Source organism: Dipodomys ordii, unplaced genomic scaffold (genome assembly GCF_000151885.1).
Source record: "Dipodomys ordii isolate 6190 unplaced genomic scaffold, Dord_2.0 Scaffold54, whole genome shotgun sequence".
Taxonomy (NCBI): domain Eukaryota; kingdom Metazoa; phylum Chordata; class Mammalia; order Rodentia; family Heteromyidae; genus Dipodomys; species Dipodomys ordii.
In genome coordinates this window covers 4649061-4668506 of record NW_012267270.1, presented here as the reverse complement: position 1 = coordinate 4668506, position 19446 = coordinate 4649061, and the positions used below count along the sequence as shown (strand labels likewise).

General features: G+C 54.6%; 1 protein-coding gene across 2 annotated transcripts; it reads right to left on the bottom strand.

The window, feature by feature from the left end:
- Positions 1-1311: 1311 nt before the first annotated feature.
- Positions 1312-19040, bottom strand: Map3k11 (mitogen-activated protein kinase kinase kinase 11). Of its 2 annotated transcripts, none has more exons than XM_013020915.1 (10): positions 17822-19040; positions 11972-12152; positions 11631-11779; positions 11350-11525; positions 10983-11226; positions 10331-10444; positions 9199-9334; positions 9025-9116; positions 3806-4183; positions 1312-2209 (listed from the first exon to the last, which is right to left on the bottom strand). In XM_013020915.1, exons 1-10 carry the CDS (start codon positions 18558-18560, stop codon positions 1875-1877), a joined length of 2544 nt encoding a protein of 847 aa, XP_012876369.1. In that variant the 5' UTR covers positions 18561-19040; the 3' UTR covers positions 1312-1874. The 2 variants fall into 2 exon arrangements, with proteins under 2 accessions (XP_012876369.1, XP_012876370.1); XM_013020916.1 differs by having other exon boundaries at positions 1312-2185.
- Positions 19041-19446: the final 406 nt, after the last annotated feature.

Here is a 19446-nt window from a genome sequence, read left to right as displayed (position 1 = left end):
CCTAGAAAACTTGTGAGCAAGCAGGGAAGCAATGGGTTACACCTGTAATCCTAGCTACTCACGAGGCTGAAATCTGAGGATAGTGGTTCAAAGCCAGCTGGGGCAAGAAAGTCCGTGAGACTCTTTTTTTGGGGTCTGGTCGTGGGGCCTGAACTCTGCGCCTGGGCGCTGTCTCTCAGGTCTTCAGCTCAAGGCTGGCGCTCTACCACTTGAGCCACAGCGCCACTTCGGCTTTTTTCTTTTTGCTTATGTGGTGCTGAGGAATCGAACCTAGGGCCTCAGGCATGCAAGGCAAGCGCTCTACCACTGAGCCACCTTCCCAGCCTCCCCCCTCCCCCATGAGACTCTTAACTCCAATAAACCACTCAGAAAACTGGAAGTGGTGCTGTGGCTCAAGCGGTAAGAGCACTCACCTTGAGCTGAAGAGCGCAGGGACAGTGCCCAAGCCGAGTAAAAGAAACCTGTGAGCAAAGTAACTTGAAACTTTATACTGTCCTAAATCCCATGGGGGAGATGCTCAGCTAAGGGGGGGGCAGGGCGGGGCTGTCTGTGGAGGAGGGCCAGCTCCCTGGGGAAAGCGCCTCTAAGTGTGGCCCAGGGAGCCCCATAGAGGAATACTGGGGCATATTGGGGTACGATGGTAGCCTAGACAGAGGGATGAAAGGAATGGTGGGATTTGGGGTGGCAGCAGCTGGGGCTGAGTGAGGTGAGGGGCGGGAACTCAAGGATGACTAGAGCCCTGTAGGCAGGTGATGTTTGTTTCAAGCTTCCGGCCTACCCTCGAGCCTCCTTGCCTGTCTGCTTGCCCTAGGATGAGGGGAAGACTAGGAGCCCAACCCTCTTAACTATCAACCGCAGATTCTGAGTGCCAGAGGCCAAGGAAGGGCGCTGGCCCAGGGCATAGTGTGAGAACACAGACGTCCAGGGATGGTCCTGTCTGGTGCTCACCATGCCTGGAGGTGGTGGGATGGTTCCTTGAGCATCCAGACCCTGGGCTGATCCAGACCCTGGGCTGGAGATCAACCCAGGGCCAATCTGAGGATGTCACCTGAGGGCTGTGGACTCTGGGAAGTGGGAGATCTGTACCGGGTGGGGGTTCTGTGGCCAGCAAGCAGAAGACAGGCAGGGTCAACAGGGAGGATTGGGATAAATACAGTCACTGGAAACACGTGCAGACGTGGAGTGAGTGTGAGGAAAACACCAGTGAACTAGTGTTTGTGGTTGGGGGAAGTTGAGAGGCACGCGTGGCAAAGCGATGTGGCCTGAACCACGTGCCTGGGGGGTGGGGATGACAACACCAGCCTGCTGCACTTGGGAAAACAGCTTACAAGTTTATTTGGCTTCATTGGAACCTCAGGCCAAGGCCACAACCCTGGCTGGGGCAGCAGGAAGGCACCCAAAAAATCCCAGCCTCTGACCACTTTCAGAGGTGGGATAGGGGGTGGGGGGAGGGGGGCCGTCCAGGAACTAAGCCCTGGGGCAGGAACCACAGTGGCAGGACTTGGTCAAAAGTGCTGGTGACAGCTGAGGTTGGCCTTTCTCCCCTGCACCTCCCCTCCCTGCGGACACCCCTGCGGGCAATTCCCTGAGTCAGGCTCTGGTCCTCCCAACCAGCTGGGTACAGTGTCAGGCCCCAGTAGGGCAGGAAGTCAGGGGGACCTCCAGGTTGCAGGTGAAGGGGGTGCAGGCCCCCCATCCAGTGTGAAGGCTTCCGGTGCAGTGTAGTGTTCCTGACCACCCCCGCCCCAGCGGGGGTGGTGGTGGGGATCCTGGGGGAAACCAAGGCAGCTATAGAGAGGCCTGCCTGGTGCCCATTCCAGTGTATGCGGTGTCTCCTCTAAGGTAGCTGGAGCGTGGCGGGTGGCCTGGCCCACTCAAGGCCCTGCCTCTGGTGCCCAGGGGGCCTGGGCACCCATATCTTTGGTCTGCGCCCTGCAGTCTTGAGGGCCTCCCCGGAAGGGGTTGGCAGGTGGGGAGTCCCAGAAGGGATCTGAGTCCGGGAACAAGGTCCAGGGTGCCCGTCGGGGTGCAGGCTGTGGGGAGGGCAGGGGTGAAGGCCGTGGTCCAGCTGACACAAAACTCCACGGGTCAATGCGGCTACGAAGGGGTGAAGGCCGAGGTCGGCTGATGAGGCCCAAGGGTGAACGAGGGGTGCCAGGGGTGCCAGGAGCAGAGCGTGATATTCCTGGTGGGGGTGAGACGGTGCCTCCTATGAGGGTGCAGGAGGGGCACAGGGTTAGGGACCCCCTCAGTTCCTAGGTGTTCCCAGGAGGCCCTGCACTGTTCTAGGCCTCAGTTTCTCTTCCTACAAGGGAGCTGCTTGGCGCCTCACTTCAGGGATCCTTTATGCTTTGTTTACTGCACATCTGTCTAGCATGAAGGGATGAAGAACCTGACAGCTGGCCATCAGTGGCTCACACCTGGAATCCTCACTCTTCAGAAGGCTGAGATCTGAGAGTTGTAGTTCAAAGCCAGCCTAAGCAGGAACGTCTTTGAGACTCTAGTCTCTACTTAGCCACCAAAAAGAAGGAAATGGAGCTGTGGCTTAAATGGTAGAGCACTAGTGTTGAGCAGGAAAAGTTCAGGGACAGTGCCCAGACCTTGAGTTCAAGCTCCAGTACTGACACCAAAAATTAAATGAATTAGATAAAAAAAAAAAATTTTTTTTTGGGGGGGGGTTGGTCATGCGGCCTGAACTCTGGGCTTGGGCACTGTCCCTCAGCTCTTCAGCTTAAGGCTAGCACTCTACCACTTGAGCCACAGTGCCACTTCTGGCTTTTTTTTTTGGCTTATGTGGTGCTGAGGAATCAAACCAGGGCCTCATGCATGCAAGGCAAGCGCTCTACCACTGAGTCACCTTCCCAGCCCTAGATCAAAAAACTTTAAAAATCATAAAGCACCTGGCAGGTAGAGCACACAGAACTTACCCATCCACTTACAAGTTGTGAGACCCCTGAACTTCTGGATTATTTAAATTTCCTCATCTTTTGTGGTTAAGAGCCAAGTCTGTGAGACTCTTATCTCCAATGAACCACCAAAACTCCGGAAGTAGAGCTGTGACTCAAGTGGTAAAATGCTAGTCTGGAGTAAAAAAAAGGCTCAAGGACAGCCCCCAGGCCCTTGGTTAAAGCCCTAGGAGTGGCACAAAAAAACCTGGAATTGGAGGCATGGCTCAAAAGGTAGAGTACCAACTACAAGTAAAAAAGCTAAGTAAAGCCAAGTGCCAGCAGTTAATGCCTGTAATCCTAGCTACTCAGGAGGCTGAGATCTGAGGATTCCAGTTCAAAGCCAGCCTGGGCAGGAAAGTCAGAGAGACTCTTATCACCATTTAACTACTAGAAAACCAGAAGTGGAGCTATGGCTCAAAGTGGTAGAGCACTAGTTTTGAGCACAAAAGCTCAGGGACAGAGCCTTATCCTTGAGCTCAAGCCCCATGACCAACACATAAATTAACAAATAAAAAATGAGTATAAGTTTACAGATCCTTTTTTTCCAGAGTCTGATTGTGTAGCTTAGGCTGGCCCGAGCTGGACCCACAGCTGGAGTTACAGGTATGTGCTACCTTGCTATAATTAATGGGACAACCTCTACAAAATTAACCCAGATAAGTAACCACCTAGTAGGAGTCTGTCATTGGTACTTCTCTTGTTCCATAGCTGGTCTAGCTCACCCTGCCCCCTCGACCACTCCAGCAGCTGAACATACAGTGCAGTGCTCAGGTATCTCCAGGGCCCCAAGATGCAAGTCCTTGGCCCCTCCCCACTCTGGTGGTCACCATCCCAGCACTGGTCCTAGGGTCACTCACCTCGTGTTTCTTCACGCCGGGGGCTCTTGGCTGAAGGTTGGCCAGTGGTGACACCCAGATCCAGCAGCAGAGGCCCTGAGGTGGGCTGGTTGCGGGTGTGGGGCATCTTGGGGGAAAGGCGGATGAGTGGGGTGGAGGGTGGCTCAGTGGGGCAGGGCGCGGGCACGGACACTGGGGGCACTGTGGGGGACTCCCCACGGTCTCGGCTCAGGCCCCCTGGTGGCTGCAGGTCCCGCCCAAGGCCCAGTGAGGCAAGCAGGGCCGTGCCCCGCAACAGCGCGCGCTGGATCAGCTTGGGTGTCCCGGAGTTGCTGCCTCGTTCCGCTGGGCCCGGCCGTCGCGGTTCCTCGGACTCTGGGCTTGGCCTCGGGGGGTTACCTGGAAGTGAGCAGCAGCAGCAGAGGTCAGACCAAGGCTGGTACATCTTCCCCTTGAGGGCCCTGGGGACTGCTCAGTGGCCTCGGAATAAGGACTAAGCTCTCTTGTCCAGCGGGATCTTCACTGACTCCATTGTACTTGTAAGCCCAGCTCCTCCCTGTCCAGCAGAACCTCCCATCAGTTCATCCCACCTTTCCTCAGAGTTGGAGCTGGATGAACCAGACTGGGAGGCAGCCAAGGGCTCCAGAGCCCGTGATGGCAGGACAGGGATCCCAGACGAGGCTGGCTGCAGACTGTGGCCTCCATGGCCAGCCACAGGCAATCTCTAGAGCCAGGGGCAGGGCTGGTTCTATTGGCTGGGACCAGGACCCCATGCCCCTTCCGTTCCTCGCTGGGCAAGTCTTGACATTTTTTTTGGGGGGGGGGGGTCCAGTCGTGGGCCTGAACTCTGGGCCTGGGCTGTCCCTCAGCTCTTCAGTTCAAGGCTAGCGCTCTACCACTTGAGCCACAGCGCCACTTCCAGCTTTTTCTTTTCTGCTTATGTGGTGTTGAGGAATCGATTCCAGGGCCTCATACATGCAAGGTAAGCACTCTACCACTGAACCACCTTCCCAGCCCCCCTTTTTGTGTGTGTGTGTCAGTCATGGGGCTTGAACTCTGGGCTTGGGCGCTGTCCCTGAGCTCTTCAGCTCAAGGCCAGTGCTCTACCGCTTGAGCCACAGTGCCACTTCTGGTTTTCTGGTGGTTTATTGGAGAAAAGAGTCTCATGGACTTTCCTTGGCTTTGAACCATGATCCTCAGATTTCAGCCTCCTGAGTAGATAGGATTATAGGTGTGAGCCACCGGTGCCTGGCTTTGGTAAACTTTTTTAAGGCTGGCACTCTACCACTTGAGCCACACCTCCTCTTCTGGCTTTTTGTGGTTAATAAGCCTCTCAGATTGACTGTCAATGCAATCCGCAGATCTCAGTCTCCTAAGTAGCTTGGAGACACTGGGTTCTTCTGCCTACTCAGTTCCCACTCCAACATAGTTCGGAGCACACCCTAATGTGGGGATACTGTCCTTCCGGAAATGAAGAAACTGAGGTTCAGAGAGGTAAGTGCCTTGCTGACAATCACAGCTTGTTTAGAGCCTATGTTTCTCATGATGTAGAGGTATTAGGTGTTTGATTCTCAAGTCCAGAGAGCTTGAGGGCTTGCATTAGACTGCACGAGGCCAGTGAGGGTGGAGCCGGCCAACCCTCACCCTCCTCACCCACCATCACTTCCTACCAGATGCTGTCCTAGATTTAAAAAAACCAGCATCCTGATTTCAGACTTTAGATTGGCTTGGCTTGGTTCTAGACCACCTGCGGCTAGGCCTGGGGAACCTCCAGTTCACATAAAGTGTCTAAACAGAAAAAACCAGACGTGGTTCTGTGGCTCAAGTGGTAGGGAGTTTGCCTTGAGCTGAAGAACTCAAGGGCAGTGCCCAGGCCCAGAGTTCAAGAGCCCACGCTGACAACAACCACAAAAAAAAAAAAAAAGAAAAAGAAACATCATGTATACTGAGTTTAAACAGAAGGTGTGTGTGTGTGTGTGTGTGTGTGTGTGTGTGTGTGTGGGCACACGCACCAATATTGGGACTTGAACTCAGGACCTGGGCGCTCCTGCCTGGCTTTTTTGCTCAAGGCTAGTGCTCTACCACTTGAACCACAACTCCACTTCTGATTTCTTCCTGGTTAACTTGAACTAAGATTCTTTAGGAACTTTTCTGCCAGCTGGCTTTTACCCTCGATCTTCAAATCTCAGTCTCCTGAGTAGATTACAGGTGTGAGCCTCAGCTGAGAGGCATTTATTACAGACAAGAGAAGGCTGGGATGTGGCTAAGTGGTAGAGCACTTACCTGGGTTCCGTCTCAGCACCACAAAAAATAAAATGCAAAATAGGTAAGAGAAAGAGACAAAGGAAAGTGTGGGTAGAGGTCAGGCCACCAGGGTGAACAGAAGTTCTTGTAGTTAATCCTGAGAAACAGAGGCTCCCTGAGTTAAGTGGCATCCAGAATATTTGAGCTGGGAGTTGAATTTGCCTCTAAAGTGTCCTGGCAAAGTTGGAAACCCTGTTTCTCAGAAGCAGGATGACTATTCCTGAGCCAGAGACAAAGGGGAAATTGCTTCCCTGGGGCTTGTGGTTAAGGGCTCTGGATTTGTCAGTGCTGCAAAATACATAACTCAGGGCTGGGAAGGTGGCTCAGTGGTAGAGCACTTGCCTTGCATGCTCAAGACCCTGGGTTCGATTCCTCAGCACCACATAAGCCAAAAAAGCCGGAAGTGGTGCTTTGGCTCAAGTGGTAGAGCGCTAGCCTTGAGCTGAAGAGCTGAGGGACAGCGCCCAGGCCCAGAGTTCAGGCCCCACGACTGACCAACAAACATAACTCACTGTACCCTGGTCCTCAGGGAACAGATATCCAGCTGGGGACAGGGTAGGTGTGTAGGGATCACCAATGGTGACTTATGGCTGGAATAGAGGTTCCAGTCATTGATTCTCAGCCAGGCTTCTGACTGGGTAGCTGGGAGATCAAGATGGCAGCTGGGGTGGAGACTTGAACCAGGGGAGGCATGGTCAGCTCGCAGCTAGGCTGGGCAGGCATATCCTTTCAGGTAGCGCAGAAAACTTGTGTTACACTGCCCAGGGAGGACAAGGGCAGAGGGCTGTGTGGAGCGCTATCAGGGTCTGCTCTGACTCACGCCCCCGGCACGTTCTAGAACAGGCAAATTTAATCACCTTGGCCTTTCAGATTTTTGTTTAGTCACCACAGCACAACTACGGGGGTGAAAACTGTTTTGGTAGGTGGGGGTCCAGGGCTCTGCTTCAAAAACCTAGGTTCAAGCCGGGCGCTGGTGGCTCACGCCTGTAATCCTAGCTACTCAGGAGGCTGAGATCTGAGGATCGCGGTTCAAAGCCAGCCCGGGCAGGAGAGACCGTGAGACTCCTATCTCCAATAAACCACCAGACAACCGGAAGTGGCGCTGTAGCTCAAGTGGTAGAGTGCTTGCCTTGAGCTGAAGAGCTGAGGGACAGCGCCCAGGCCCAGAGTTCAAGCCCCACGACCGACAAAAAAACAAAAACCAAAACCAAAACCTAGGTTCAAATCCCTACTGGGCTGCATGCCCTAGAGCAAACCACTTAATCTCCTGTGCTTCCGTTTCCTCCTCTGAACAACTGTGCTGATAATAATATCCACCTCACAGTAATGCCTGGCACCTAGGAGAGAGCCAATAAACATGGCTACTAATACCATCAACTCAGGCCCTAGTGATAGGGATGGGATAGAGAAGGGGAGCTAAATTGTTTACTGCACTTAAGCCGGGTCCTGCCTTGGGCTACAGGCAGCAGGTAAAGCTGGGGACTAGGGCTAAGATGGTCCCCAGGTTGGCACAGGCATCCACAGGCAAGAGAAACCATAACTTCTAGCTTGTGCCAAGGTTGGGGAGTATTGAGCTGAGCCCCTGTCATTCTGATTCTGGAGCCCTGCTGTCTGTCTCCTCTAGCCTTCTAACCATTTTCAAGTGAGGAGTCCTTCCTTCCAGGAAGCTGGCTATAAGAATGAGAGCAAGGGACTAGGAAGGTGGCTCAGTGGTAGAGTGTTTGCCTTGCATGCATGAAGCTCTGAGTTCGAATCCTTACTACTACATGCACAGAAAAACTGAAAGTGGTGCTGTGGCTCAAGTGGTAGATAGAGTGCTAGCCTTGAGCAAAAGAAGCTCAGGTACAGTGCCCAGGCCCTGGGTTCAAGCCCCAGGACTGGCAAAAAAAAAAAAAAAAGAATGAGAGCCAGAGTCTCTCTTGGCTGAAACCTTCAAAATCTGAAGATTTCAGGCAGGTTATTTCTCTTTTTTGGAGCCTCAATTTCCTTTAAAATGAGGGAAATAACAGTATGTCCCTCACAGGGCTGGACAGAAGAGAAGATGCTATTACCATGGAGAACAGAAAAACTCCAGATTTCTCCAGATGCAGTGTACTTGACCTGGGGGCTTTGTACTCTTGCTTGGCTTTTTTGCTCAAGGCCAGTGCTCTACTGCTTGAGGCACAATTCCACTTCTGCATTTTGCTATTAATTGGAGATTAGAGCCTCATAGACTTTTCTGATCAGGCTGCTTAGAACTGTAATCTTCTGGGTAGCAGGGATTATAGGCATTAGCCACCAGGCTGGTGGGCCTTCTTACCCTCTGCACCCCCGCCAAGGGCTCCCAAGAAGAGCATCTGAGAAACATCCTGTGAAAATCACTTGTCTGGCTTCACCCCAGATAAGCAGTTTCCTTCTGGTCCCTAGGCACTGCTTCTCTGGGCCATCAAAGGGAACCTCCCTCCTCCCTAGAGCCTGCTGTGGGGCAGGGCTGCCACAGGGCAGCAGGTGTGTGTTCCCATTCTGGGCCTGAACTCAGGGCCTCTTGCACTCATTCAGCTTGCTTGCTCACATCTGGTACACTATCACTTTGGGTTACACTTCCAGTCTGACATTTTACTGGCTACTAGAAATGGACTCTTGTGGGCTTTTCTGTCTAGTCTGGCTTTTAACCTTGATCCTCTAGAACTTACTCCCCCTGAGTAGTTAAGATTACAGCATAAAGCACTGGTGCCCCCTTGAAGGCCCAGGCTTGAACAGGGGGGACAAGTCTCTGGGCCCCCTGAGGCCTGGGCTGTGTCCACTGTCTTGTGGTCCTGGCTCTGTCCTGTCTCAGCCAATCACTAGAACATGCAACGAGGGACAAGATTCCTCCTCTGCCTCCTGGCTTCTTATGTTCTACCTTAGTGTCTAAAGAAGCTCAGCAAGATCCCGTTAGGGGAGAGAAGGTCACTTACCATTGAGTGTTGGGGGTGTGGAAGGAGATCCTAAGGGGGATGAATCATCTGAATCCAGGTACCACGTGGCTTCGTCCATACGAGATCTTCTCCTGGAGAAGGAAAGGAGGGGAGGGGGTGAGTCTCAGGTTTGTGGGGAGGAGCACAATCCTGAGGTGGAAGGGGGGTGTTTACCTCCCATTCTGGGCCTCCCCAGGCTTGGGGGAACTGGGACCCCAGGCCCAGCATGCTCGCCGCTCTCCATTGCTCGAGTCCTCCAGACGTCTGGGAGATTGGCGGCCCCATGCCTGGCCTGGCTCTGCGGGCTCCACTGCAAGGGAACCAGATAAGACTATGAGCTGACCCTGTCTTCCTCTCTCCCCACCCTGTCGTGACTCCAAGGCAACTCTGGAAGATGGGGACAGGTTAAGCTCCTTATCATTCTCAGTGTGGGCTTCGCAGAGGATAGGAGAGTCTGGGTCTCGGGGCCAGAAGTAAAGTGGAACATCTCATTAGTCTTTGTTCTTGTTGTGGTGTTTTGTTATTTTTGTTTTTTTTGGCGGGGGGTGGGGGTGGGGGGGAGAGGGGGAACAGAAGTAGGGCTTGAACTCAGGACCTGGTTGCTGTCCCTTTGATTTTTTGCTCAAAATTATTGTTCTACCAGTTGAGCTACAGCTACACTTGGCCTTTTTGTTGGTTAATCAGAGATAAGTCTCGTGGACTTTCCTGCCCAGGCTGGCTTTGAACTGAGATCCTCAGATCTCAGCATCCTGAATACCTAGGATGACAGGCATGGGCCACCAATGCAGAAATCTCAGTCTTGCAGCTGTTTGTGTGTGTGTGTTTCTTTTTGGGTCGGTTTGTGGGCCTGAACTCTGGACCTGGGCACTGTCCCTCAGCTCTTCAGCTCAAGGCTAGTGCTCTACCACTTGAGCCACAGCACCACTTCCGGCTTTTCTTCTGCTTATGTGGTGCTGAGGAATCGAACCCAGGGCCTCATGCATGCAAGGCAAGTGCTCTACCACTGAGCCACCTTCCCAGCCCTTGCAGCTATTATATACTACATAGAAATAAGTACAGCAAAGCCAACTGCTTGAGTTTGAATTTTAGCTGGGCCACTTACTGTTATGTTGAAAAACGTTTTACTTTTCTTATCAGCAGAACTTAAATAGCGATGATATTTACCTAACATAATTAGTGAGGCACTAGATTGGGGGGCGGGGAGCCTAGAAGTGGAAGAAAGGAGGTGGTGGTTTTCACTTCCAAGAATGAGGGTTGCTAGAGGAGTTAGGACGTGGGAGCGGGCTAGGGAGACCAGGGATCTTACACTGTATGGCTCGGAACCGAGGAAAGGTGGGCGAGTCCCCAGCCCCAACCTCGAAGACATTTCTCCTGCGGTCAAGGCCAGGTGATGCTTGCACAGTGATGCGGTGCTTGAAATCTGGGGTGCAGGGAAAAAGGGGAGCAGATGCGAGTCTGTGAAGGAGAGCCAGGACTTCCAAACTGCAGGGGCCCTGGGGAAGCCCTCAGACTACGCAGGAAGGCGCTGAGAGTGACAGCAGTCTCTTCTCACTGCCTTTGCAAACTTGGGGGGCGGAAAGGAGATAGGACCACCTGTCACTCAAGCACTCGCCTTGCTGGGCGGAGTCGGAGGTTCCCCGCGTGCCGCCTTTCTCCCACCCTCCCACAAGCCTTCCTAGAACTTCCAACAGCCCCGCCCCTTCCCGATCGCAGCCACTCCCAGGTCAACGTGAAAATATTCCCTCCCGAACCCGCCCAGACAAGAAAAACATTCCGGGTGCCACCCCTTCTTAGCCTTCAACTCAAGGATCAACCTACCAACACGGCACAACCAATCCCGGTGCATCAAGCAGCCCGAGGCCACACCCCTCTTCCCAAAACAGCCAATGGGATAGGCATCCCCGCCCCCTGGCGCCAGCAGCCAATAACTGAGAGGCGCCCTCGGGCCCGCCCCTTACCGAGGGGCATGCTGATGCGCTCGCCGCCGTCGCGCGCCCGGAGCTTGCTGCGCTTGAAAGTGCCCCGGCGGCGGCGCACGTGTGGCCGTTCGCGGTCCACCTGCTGCAGGAGCAGCGTCAGCTCGCGCTCGAACACCTCCAGCTCCCACTGGGCCAGCAGGTGCTCTCGCCGCCGCAGCTGCTCCGCTTGCGATCGCTGCTCGCGGGCCGCACGCGTCAGCTCCTCCTCGCGGCTCAGGAGCTCCTGCGCTCCGGAACAGCGAAGGCGTCAGGGTCAGCCCAGTACTGACCCCGGCGCCCACCTCCACTCACTGAGGGAGACCAGGGAAACACTGGTTCGGTTCCTGGGTCCTCCGATTCCTCGTACCTTTTCCTTGGCCCGCAGCTCGTCGAAGAGGCCCTGGATCTCTCGTTTCCAGCCCTCCTGCATGGAATGGAAGGAGTCCCGCGGCATCTCCCGCAGGACCTGCGCTTCTAGCGCCTCCAACTGCTGCAGGATGGAGGCGAAGTCCGGCCTGCGGTGGGGGTCCTGCGCCCAGCAGTCTACGGGCACGTCAGGGAAGAGGGACAGAATAAGGAGGGGGTGTGAATTGGAGGTGTCCTGGGCCAGGAAATTCAGTCCCTCATCTGCCCACCCTGCCCTCTTACCGGCCATGAGCTGTGCAAAGGGTTCGGGGCAGGTAGACGGGATGGGCAATGTGAGCTTGTTAACGGCCACACCATAGGCCACGGCAAGACAGTCGATACCTCGGTAGGGCACCTCCCCAGTCAGTAGTTCCCACAGAAGCACCCCAAAGCTGTGGGTAAGACAAAGAGTCTGGGTGGCCTCTTCTGCCTACTTACTGACACTACACCCCAAAGCAAGGAGGAACTAAACTGTCTGAGGCCCTTTCTCTGGGCTCAGCCTGTGCCTACCCCTAGGCTTAGGCAACCACTGCTACCCTTCACAGACCCACAGCAGACCCCGTCCAGTCCCCACCAGGCCACACCTCCAGACATCGCTGCCCTTAGAGAAGGTGGAGGCCTTGATGACTTCAGGTGCCATCCAGGCATAGGTGCCGGCAGCACTCATTTGTGTGGTCTTGTGCCATTCTCGGGCCAGGCCAAAGTCAGTGATCTTCAGGGTCTTATGCTCCATGTCGTCACCCTCAATGGGCTGTAGCAGCAGAACTGGGGAAGAAGGGCAGGATTGTTGGGGTTCCAGGATTAGATGTGGGAACAGGTGAAGAGCTTGCAGCATCTGACAGGTGTCCTGGGCAGGCAACTAGGTGCACAGATGTGACTTGTCTAGGTCATACCCAAAGCTGGGGTGTGGAGTAGAACCAGACAAAATAACCATTTGGGACACAGTTATCCAGCAATTAGTGGAGGCCAATACTTTATACTCAGTTCTAGCACTCAAAACCAAGACAACAAAATTTTCAAGCTGGGACCTGTGGCTCACGCCTGTAATCCTACCTGCTTAGGAAGCTGAGATCTGAGGATCAAGGTTCTCAGCCAGCCTAGAAAGTAAAGTCTGTGAGACTGTTACCTCCAGTTAACCACCAAAAAAGCCAGAAGTGGGCTGGGAAGGTGGCTCAGTGGTAGAGCGCTTGCCTTGCATGCTCAAGACCCTGGGTTCGATTCCTCAGCACCACATAAGCAAACAGAAAAAAGCCGGAAGTGGCGCTGTGGCTCAAGTGGTAGAGCGCTAGCCTTGAGCTGAAGAGCTGAGGGACAGCGCCCAGGCCCAGAGTTCAGGCCCCACGACCGGACCCCCAAAAAAAAAGCCAGAAGTGGAGCTCTGGCTCAATTGGTAGAGGGCTAGTCTTGAGCAAAAAGGCTTAGTGACAGGATTGAGGCACTGAGTTCAAGCTCGATGATCTCACAACATACACACAACACATACACAACCTTTTCAGGCTGGGTACACTGACTTATGCCTCTCCTCTAGCTATTGTAGAGGTTTGGAGAATAGAGATTTTAGGCTGGTTGTTAGCAAACATCTGTTATTCCAGATCTTTGGGATGGAGGACCAGGCTGGCCCCTGACAAAAATTTGAGCCCTTATCTGAAAAATAATTAGAACAAAACGGAGCTAAGGGGTGGTTCACATGGTAGACTCTTTGCCTAGCGTGTGAGGCTGAATTAAAATCTCAGCACTACAAAATAAATAAATGGGATAGGTTATTATTATTCCCATTTTACAATTGAGGAAAACAGAAGGGAAATAGTTTTGCCAAAGTTATAAGCAAATAAAGCAGAGATTCCAACCTCCTCTGCGTGGCTCCAAAGCTCATGTTCTAACGTTCCTTCAATATTTCAGGGAATAAAAACCTAGCAATGCAGCAGTTTCTCAATGTCTGTGGCATCAGTGAGTGTGAATCAGAATCCCCCTGGGGATAGGGAACAGACAGGAAGTCCTAGGCGAGCAAAGAAGGCATGCAGAAGCCAGGTCCAGTGGCTCACACTTATAATCTTAGCTACTCAGGAGGCTGAGATCTGAGGATTGTAGATCAAAGCCAGCCCAGGCAGGAAAGTTCATGAGACTCTTCAATTAACCACCAAAAGATAAAAGTCGATCTGTGACTCAAATGGTAGAGCACCAGCCTTGAGTAGAAAAACTAAGGGACAGTACCCAGTCCCTGAATTTAATTAACTTTAAACCCCAGTGTATACACACACACACACACACACACACACACACACACACAGAATATGCCAGCAGGCACCACAGGCCCTTGGTACTCTCAGCACATGGTGGCTACGGCAGCCATTCCCAGCCAGAAGACTCCAAAAGATATCCACCAAGGCAGTGTGAAGAGAAAGGGAGGGGTGATGGTTCTTGGCCACAAAGGAGGAGTCTGCAGCAAAAGTAGGAGTGGATGGTCAGACTTGGCAGGGGCTACTGGCTTTGATCCAAATGGGGCCACCATACTCAGTACAGGGAAGATAAAGCGGCAACTTGCAAGTTTCTTGCCAGGTCAAAAACAGCTCAAGTGAGAGAAGTTGTAGGGAATAAAAAGGGGACAAAAATCAGAAAGCCATCAAGGGTCTGAAGGGCCCTCCTGTGGGAGAGAAGTGAAACTTTTCCACACAAGTGTCAAGAGGTATCCTTCAGCTGTGCTGAACAGGGTATCAAGTACAGCAATGGGGTGACATACGTAGTGACCTAGGGAAGGGCACCTACACAGCTAGGTGAGTCAGGGAGGACTGTTCAAAGGAGGTGGAGACAGGGTGTGCATGTTTGAGAGTCTGAATCCACAATCCCTGGTCCTGATCCTGGTGAAGCCTTGGGGCCTGCCGGGGGCTCTGTCTCTGCTTCCCTGCCCCTCTCTGCTGGCCTCAGCTCGAAAGGCATCTGCTGCTTGGCTCTGCTTCCTTAGCCCTCTTCCACTCTCAGTACCACTTCACTCTGATTCCAATGTTCCTAGGAGCCCCGTCTCTTACCAGCCTCTGCTTATTACTCCTGGTCTGCCTCAGCCTATTACAGGTGCCAGCTGCCTGTCCTCACTGGCATCTTCCATACTTAGAGCTCTACAGATCAGCAGCCCAGTTCAGCTGCTCATTAGCTGCTCCACCTGGGTTTTCCATACGCCCTTAACAGCCTTTATGGTGTCTGTGCCTGGCAAACTTTTCTGTAATTTCTCCTAATTCGGAGAATGGTCTCGAAATCCACTCATTACACTGAACAAGACTTGGGCTGAGTCCTGCACAGGCAGTAAGGCTGAGGATGACAACAAATTCCACCTCAGAGGGTTGTCATGAGCATCAAACTGATTTTTAAAGCCTTTGCTTGGGGTCTGACATCTTGCAGGATTATTTTTTCTTTTGTGCTGGTACTGGGGCCTGAAATCAGGACCTGGGTGCTATCCCTGAGGAAAGGTCTTTGTTTAAGGCTAGTGCTCCACCATTTGAGCCATAGCTCTACTTCTGGCTTTTTTTTTTTTTTAACAAGTCTTAGTGGGGCTTGAACTCAGGGCCTGGGCACTGTCCCTGAGCTTCTTTTGCTGAAGGCTAGCATTCTACCACTTGAGCCACAGTGCTACTTCCAGCTTTTTCTATTTATGTGTAGTGAGGAATTGAACCTAGGACTTCATGCATGCTAGACAAGCACTCTACCACTAAACCACGTTTCCACTAAACCACCTTCCTAGTCCCTACTTCTGGATTTTTTGGTGGTTAGCTAGGTAAGAGTCTCATAGACTCATGCCAGGGCTAGCTTCGAACCGCAATCCTCAGATCTCAGCCTCCATCCTGAGTAGCTAGGATTACAGATGTGAGGTCACTGGCACCCAGCCTCAGATTTTGTCTTCATATCTGGGAGGCCCACTCTCCTCTCTCTACCCTTAGTCATTCTTTACTTCCAGCTTTTCAGCTGCCTCTTGTGTGGCTGCTGCAGGCTCAGAACCAACCAGTTGTCAGCCCTGCACAAGCTCCCCCACGAGGAACCACACCGGGCTAGGCAGGGTGGGAGAGCACAGATTCCCTTTCTGGAGCCAATGCCTATCTCTCCTATGGAGAAGTTGCCTCCAGGCCTGATCTCTGCCACAGACTGGCAATGTGCTCTCCTGTGTCAAACAGAGAAGCTAATCTCCTTTTTTCAGAGGGGGAATCTGAGGATCAGAGCGGAGTTAGCAAGTCGCCCCAAGTCTCAGGACTTCTTTGTATTGTGGCCTCCAGCTCTGGCACTTGTCAAGCCTCCATCTCAACTCTGTATTGCTTGCTTTTTCTCCAAGCTGCCTGCTGCCGGCCTTGGGTCTTGAACTTGGTGTGTGACAGAGACCTAAGGCATGGGAGGTAAGGAGCCATGCAGAAACGGGCTAGCAGGCTGGGGCAAGCAGGCCAACTCTTGGCATTAGGGGCTCCCTGGCTTTGGGAAGGACTTGGCCAAGCTCCCCACCCCCTTTGTGGGGCTCTAGAGTAGCTTGGGCAACTCACACCTCTTCCGCTTCCCTCCCATGGTCTCTACTTCTCCTTTTGGGGCCAGGTCTCCAACTGGGAGGGGGGGTCCTTTGGGGGCAAATTGGGGGAGGTCAGGCCCAGGCTAGGCTGGCTGGTTGGTCCTGTGACTCGTGGGCCTGGAGAATTCCCCCTTCTCTCCCCGCCAGGCTTTCTCACAAGGCCCCCATTGTCCAGGAAAATCATGCCATTGTTTCCTGCTTGTGCTCCCCCAGCCCAGGGACTCCCCCCTGCCCCAATCCTGCAGACAGCAACTCGGGCCTAGGACTGGGGTCTGTGAGGTTGGATGCCAGGCTCAGAGGCTAAGAGCACACACCTTGCCTGCCCTTCACCACCACCCAGACTCTGGAAGGGAAGCAGAGGAACTGGGGGAGGGAGCATGGGGGAGCAATCCCGGTTCCTTCCTCTCCCGAAACCCCTCCACCCCCAGCTCTTTCCTCCCCTGCAGGCAGCTGGGCTAGGGAGGGAACAGGGGCTGGAGCAGGGGCAGGAAGCCAGCCCAGGGGCAGCAGGAAACACAGGAAGCGGTGGGGAGGGTGGGGAGCAGGGGCCTGGACTATTGTTCCATTTTTTTCTGGAAAGAGAAGGGAGGAAAAACAGAAGACAGGAGCCCCCACCCCCTGAGCCTTCCGGGAATCCCCCTCAGGCTAGGGCAGAGAATGGGGGGTCCCTAGACAGCTAGGTCACACACAGGGGTCCGGCTGAGACACATGAACTGCCCCTACGATTGCTGGCCTTTGCTGGCACCTCTGGCTCTAGCAAGGACTTGGGTCCTGGTGCTCTGCTTCCCCTAGCCCCTAGTTCATGTCGGCCAAGGCCAGAAGGCTCAAAATATGGATGCTGATATCTCCTAAGAGTCTCTGTGCCTTCCCAGTGTCTGAGCTCACTGAGGCTTTCCTTACTTTTCCTACTGCTATCCAGCTTGTGCTCTGGGTTCCAATGGGGTCCAGCTCCCGGTGTCCACACACCGCTCCCCCCCCCCAACATGCGGAGATCTGTTCTGGTCAGGCCCTGCCTAGACACTTCCCATGTGCCTTTCTAAATGCTACCTGTTTTGGCCTGGCATGAAACCAGCCTGCTTCAGAAAGCTCTCTGAACCTGTCATTCACTTGTCTTGGGCCTATGATGGGAAGTGTGGGAGGGGGGGCAGCTAAAATGGTTAGAGACAGTTTCCCTTAGCCAGGCTCTCACTCCCAAGCATGGATTCCAGGCTGGGCCCCCTTGTCTATCCTGCTCTTAAATGCCCCTGTCCATGGCTGAGGCATGGACTACTTATTGGGCACTGTTCACTAGGACTTACCCAGGCCATGAAGCCATTTTGGACTACTGAGCACTCATTTGTATGGGAAATATAGACATAGAGACTCTGAGTCAAAAAAATAAAGGCCAGGTAAGGGGCAGCTGAAAGTAAGGGACTTTTCCCTCTGAGATCTCTGTCCGGGAGAAGCTCTCTACGGATGCAGGATAGATTAGGCAAAATGAAGGAGGGGAAGGGGATTGCAGAGCAGCAGTAACACCATGAATGCAAACTTCAGAGGGAGGGAAGGTGAGGAGGACCGGCCTCCAAGGGACTTCCTGAGGTGGTGAGCACAGACAGGCAGTACGCTGACAGCCCACACTGAGTTCTTAAGTTAACGCAGGTTTCCCAAAGCTGCAGTTTCCCCTGAAGGCTGCAAGGATAGGGCACTGCCAGGTTCCTGGAATTCCTGCTTTGGGGCCAGTGCAAGGCCACAGGTACCCCTTAGTCAACTGGGATTCCCCTAAGGCAGCCGCTCTTGCCTCCAACAGATCCCTGAGTAGGCTCAGCTGGGATGTGTGCCTGGGTCCCATCTCCCTCGCCTGTGTCCCATCTCCCTCGCCTCTCCCGACCTTTCCCATCCACACCCCAGAGAAACTCACTGTTGTTGGACTTGAGATCGCGGTGGATGACAGGTACCAGAGCCTCACAGTGCAGGTAGTGCATCCCACGGGCAATCTGCACGGCCCAGTTGACCAGCACGTGTGGGGGCACACGCCTCCCAGCAAGGGCACGACTGAGGGGCCCTCCTGCCGCATACTCCATCACTAGGCAGAGATTTGGTTCCTCCAGACACACAGCTTTGAGGGCAATGATGTTGGGATGGGCTAACATGGCGAAAAGTCGGGCCTCTTGGCGGACGCTCTCAGCTGTCACGCTGATGTCCTCATCGGGGTCCTGGCGCGCTGCTTTCACAGCCACCAGCTCCCCTCGCCAGCTTCCACGGTACACCTTGCCGAAGCCACCAATGCCGATCACTTCCTCCAGCCGCAGCTCTTGGAAGCTGGCTACCTCGCAGGGGGGTGGGCCACCACCCCGAGACACGTAGTTGGATGGGAAGATGCCCACCTGGCCACCCACCTGGCCTGCCCACCAGCCCTCATCTCCAGAGATGGCTGCATCCCGGGACAGCACCTCCACACGGTCGCCCTTCCGCAGGGCCAGCTCGTCCTGCCCGTTGGGCTCATAGTCGAACAGGGCTGTCCACACAGGGTTAGCATAAGCGGCCGCCTTCGGGGATCCCTCCGGCCGGCCTCCGCCCCCACCCCCGCCGCCCCCAGTGCCACTGCTGTTCCATGACCCCAGAGGGCTCTTGAGGAAGAGGTTCTTCAAGGGCTCCATGGCCCTGAGCCGTCGTTGGAATGTGGGGGGTCCTTCTCCCGGTGCCCGCGGTCCCCACCCCCGCTGGCTGCCTAGCGCTAGTGCGGGAACCTGGGCATCCGGGTCGTGGCCCTCAGCCCCAGACCCACGCCTCTCTGGGGAGCCGGGAGTGTTGCCTCCCGGTCCCCCGCATCTCGGGCTTCAGAGGAGGGCACCCAGGGTGGTGTGGTCAGGCTGGAGGGGTGGGGCCCCGGGGCCTCCGGCGCCTCACCATGGCTGGCTTCAAGGGGCTGAGCGTCCCTCAGTTCGGGAGAAGTCCGGGGAGCCCGGTTTGGGCGCCCGCCAAGGGTGAGGTGGGGCCTGCCGGGGGTGGGGGGGCAGCGCCCGGACTCCGGCCGGGGTTCTCAGGTGCAGGGCTGGAGAAAGTCCCCAGTAGGCTCGGAGCTCCCTCTCCCCGGCTCTAGTGCTTTTAGCTCCGACGGCTCCGACCCCGTTCCCTTCTTCCTCCTCCCTTTGTACTTTGGCCCCGGGGGCGGGAGGCAGAGGTGGAGGGTGGAGTTTCACTTTTTTCCGCTCTTCTCTCTCTTGCAGGAAACAGCATCAGATGACGCGGGCGGCTTGCACCGCTCCCCTCCCGGAGGCTCCGGACGGCCGGGCCCGGGAGTTCCCGGGGAGGCGGGCCCGGAGAGGCGGAAAACCTGCAAGGCTAGCTCCGGCCCCCCGCCACAGCCGTGTCGGTGCGCCGCGGCCCAGCGTGGAAGTGGGTCTCTGCAAAGACGGGCCATCCCTGCCGCAGCAGCAAAACGGACCCGGGAGGGTGGCAAAGTCGAAGGTGGTTTTTGGCTACGAAGTTGCAGGGACTGTGTGATCCACTGTCCCTGGGCTTCGAATGGGGACCAGAAGCTCT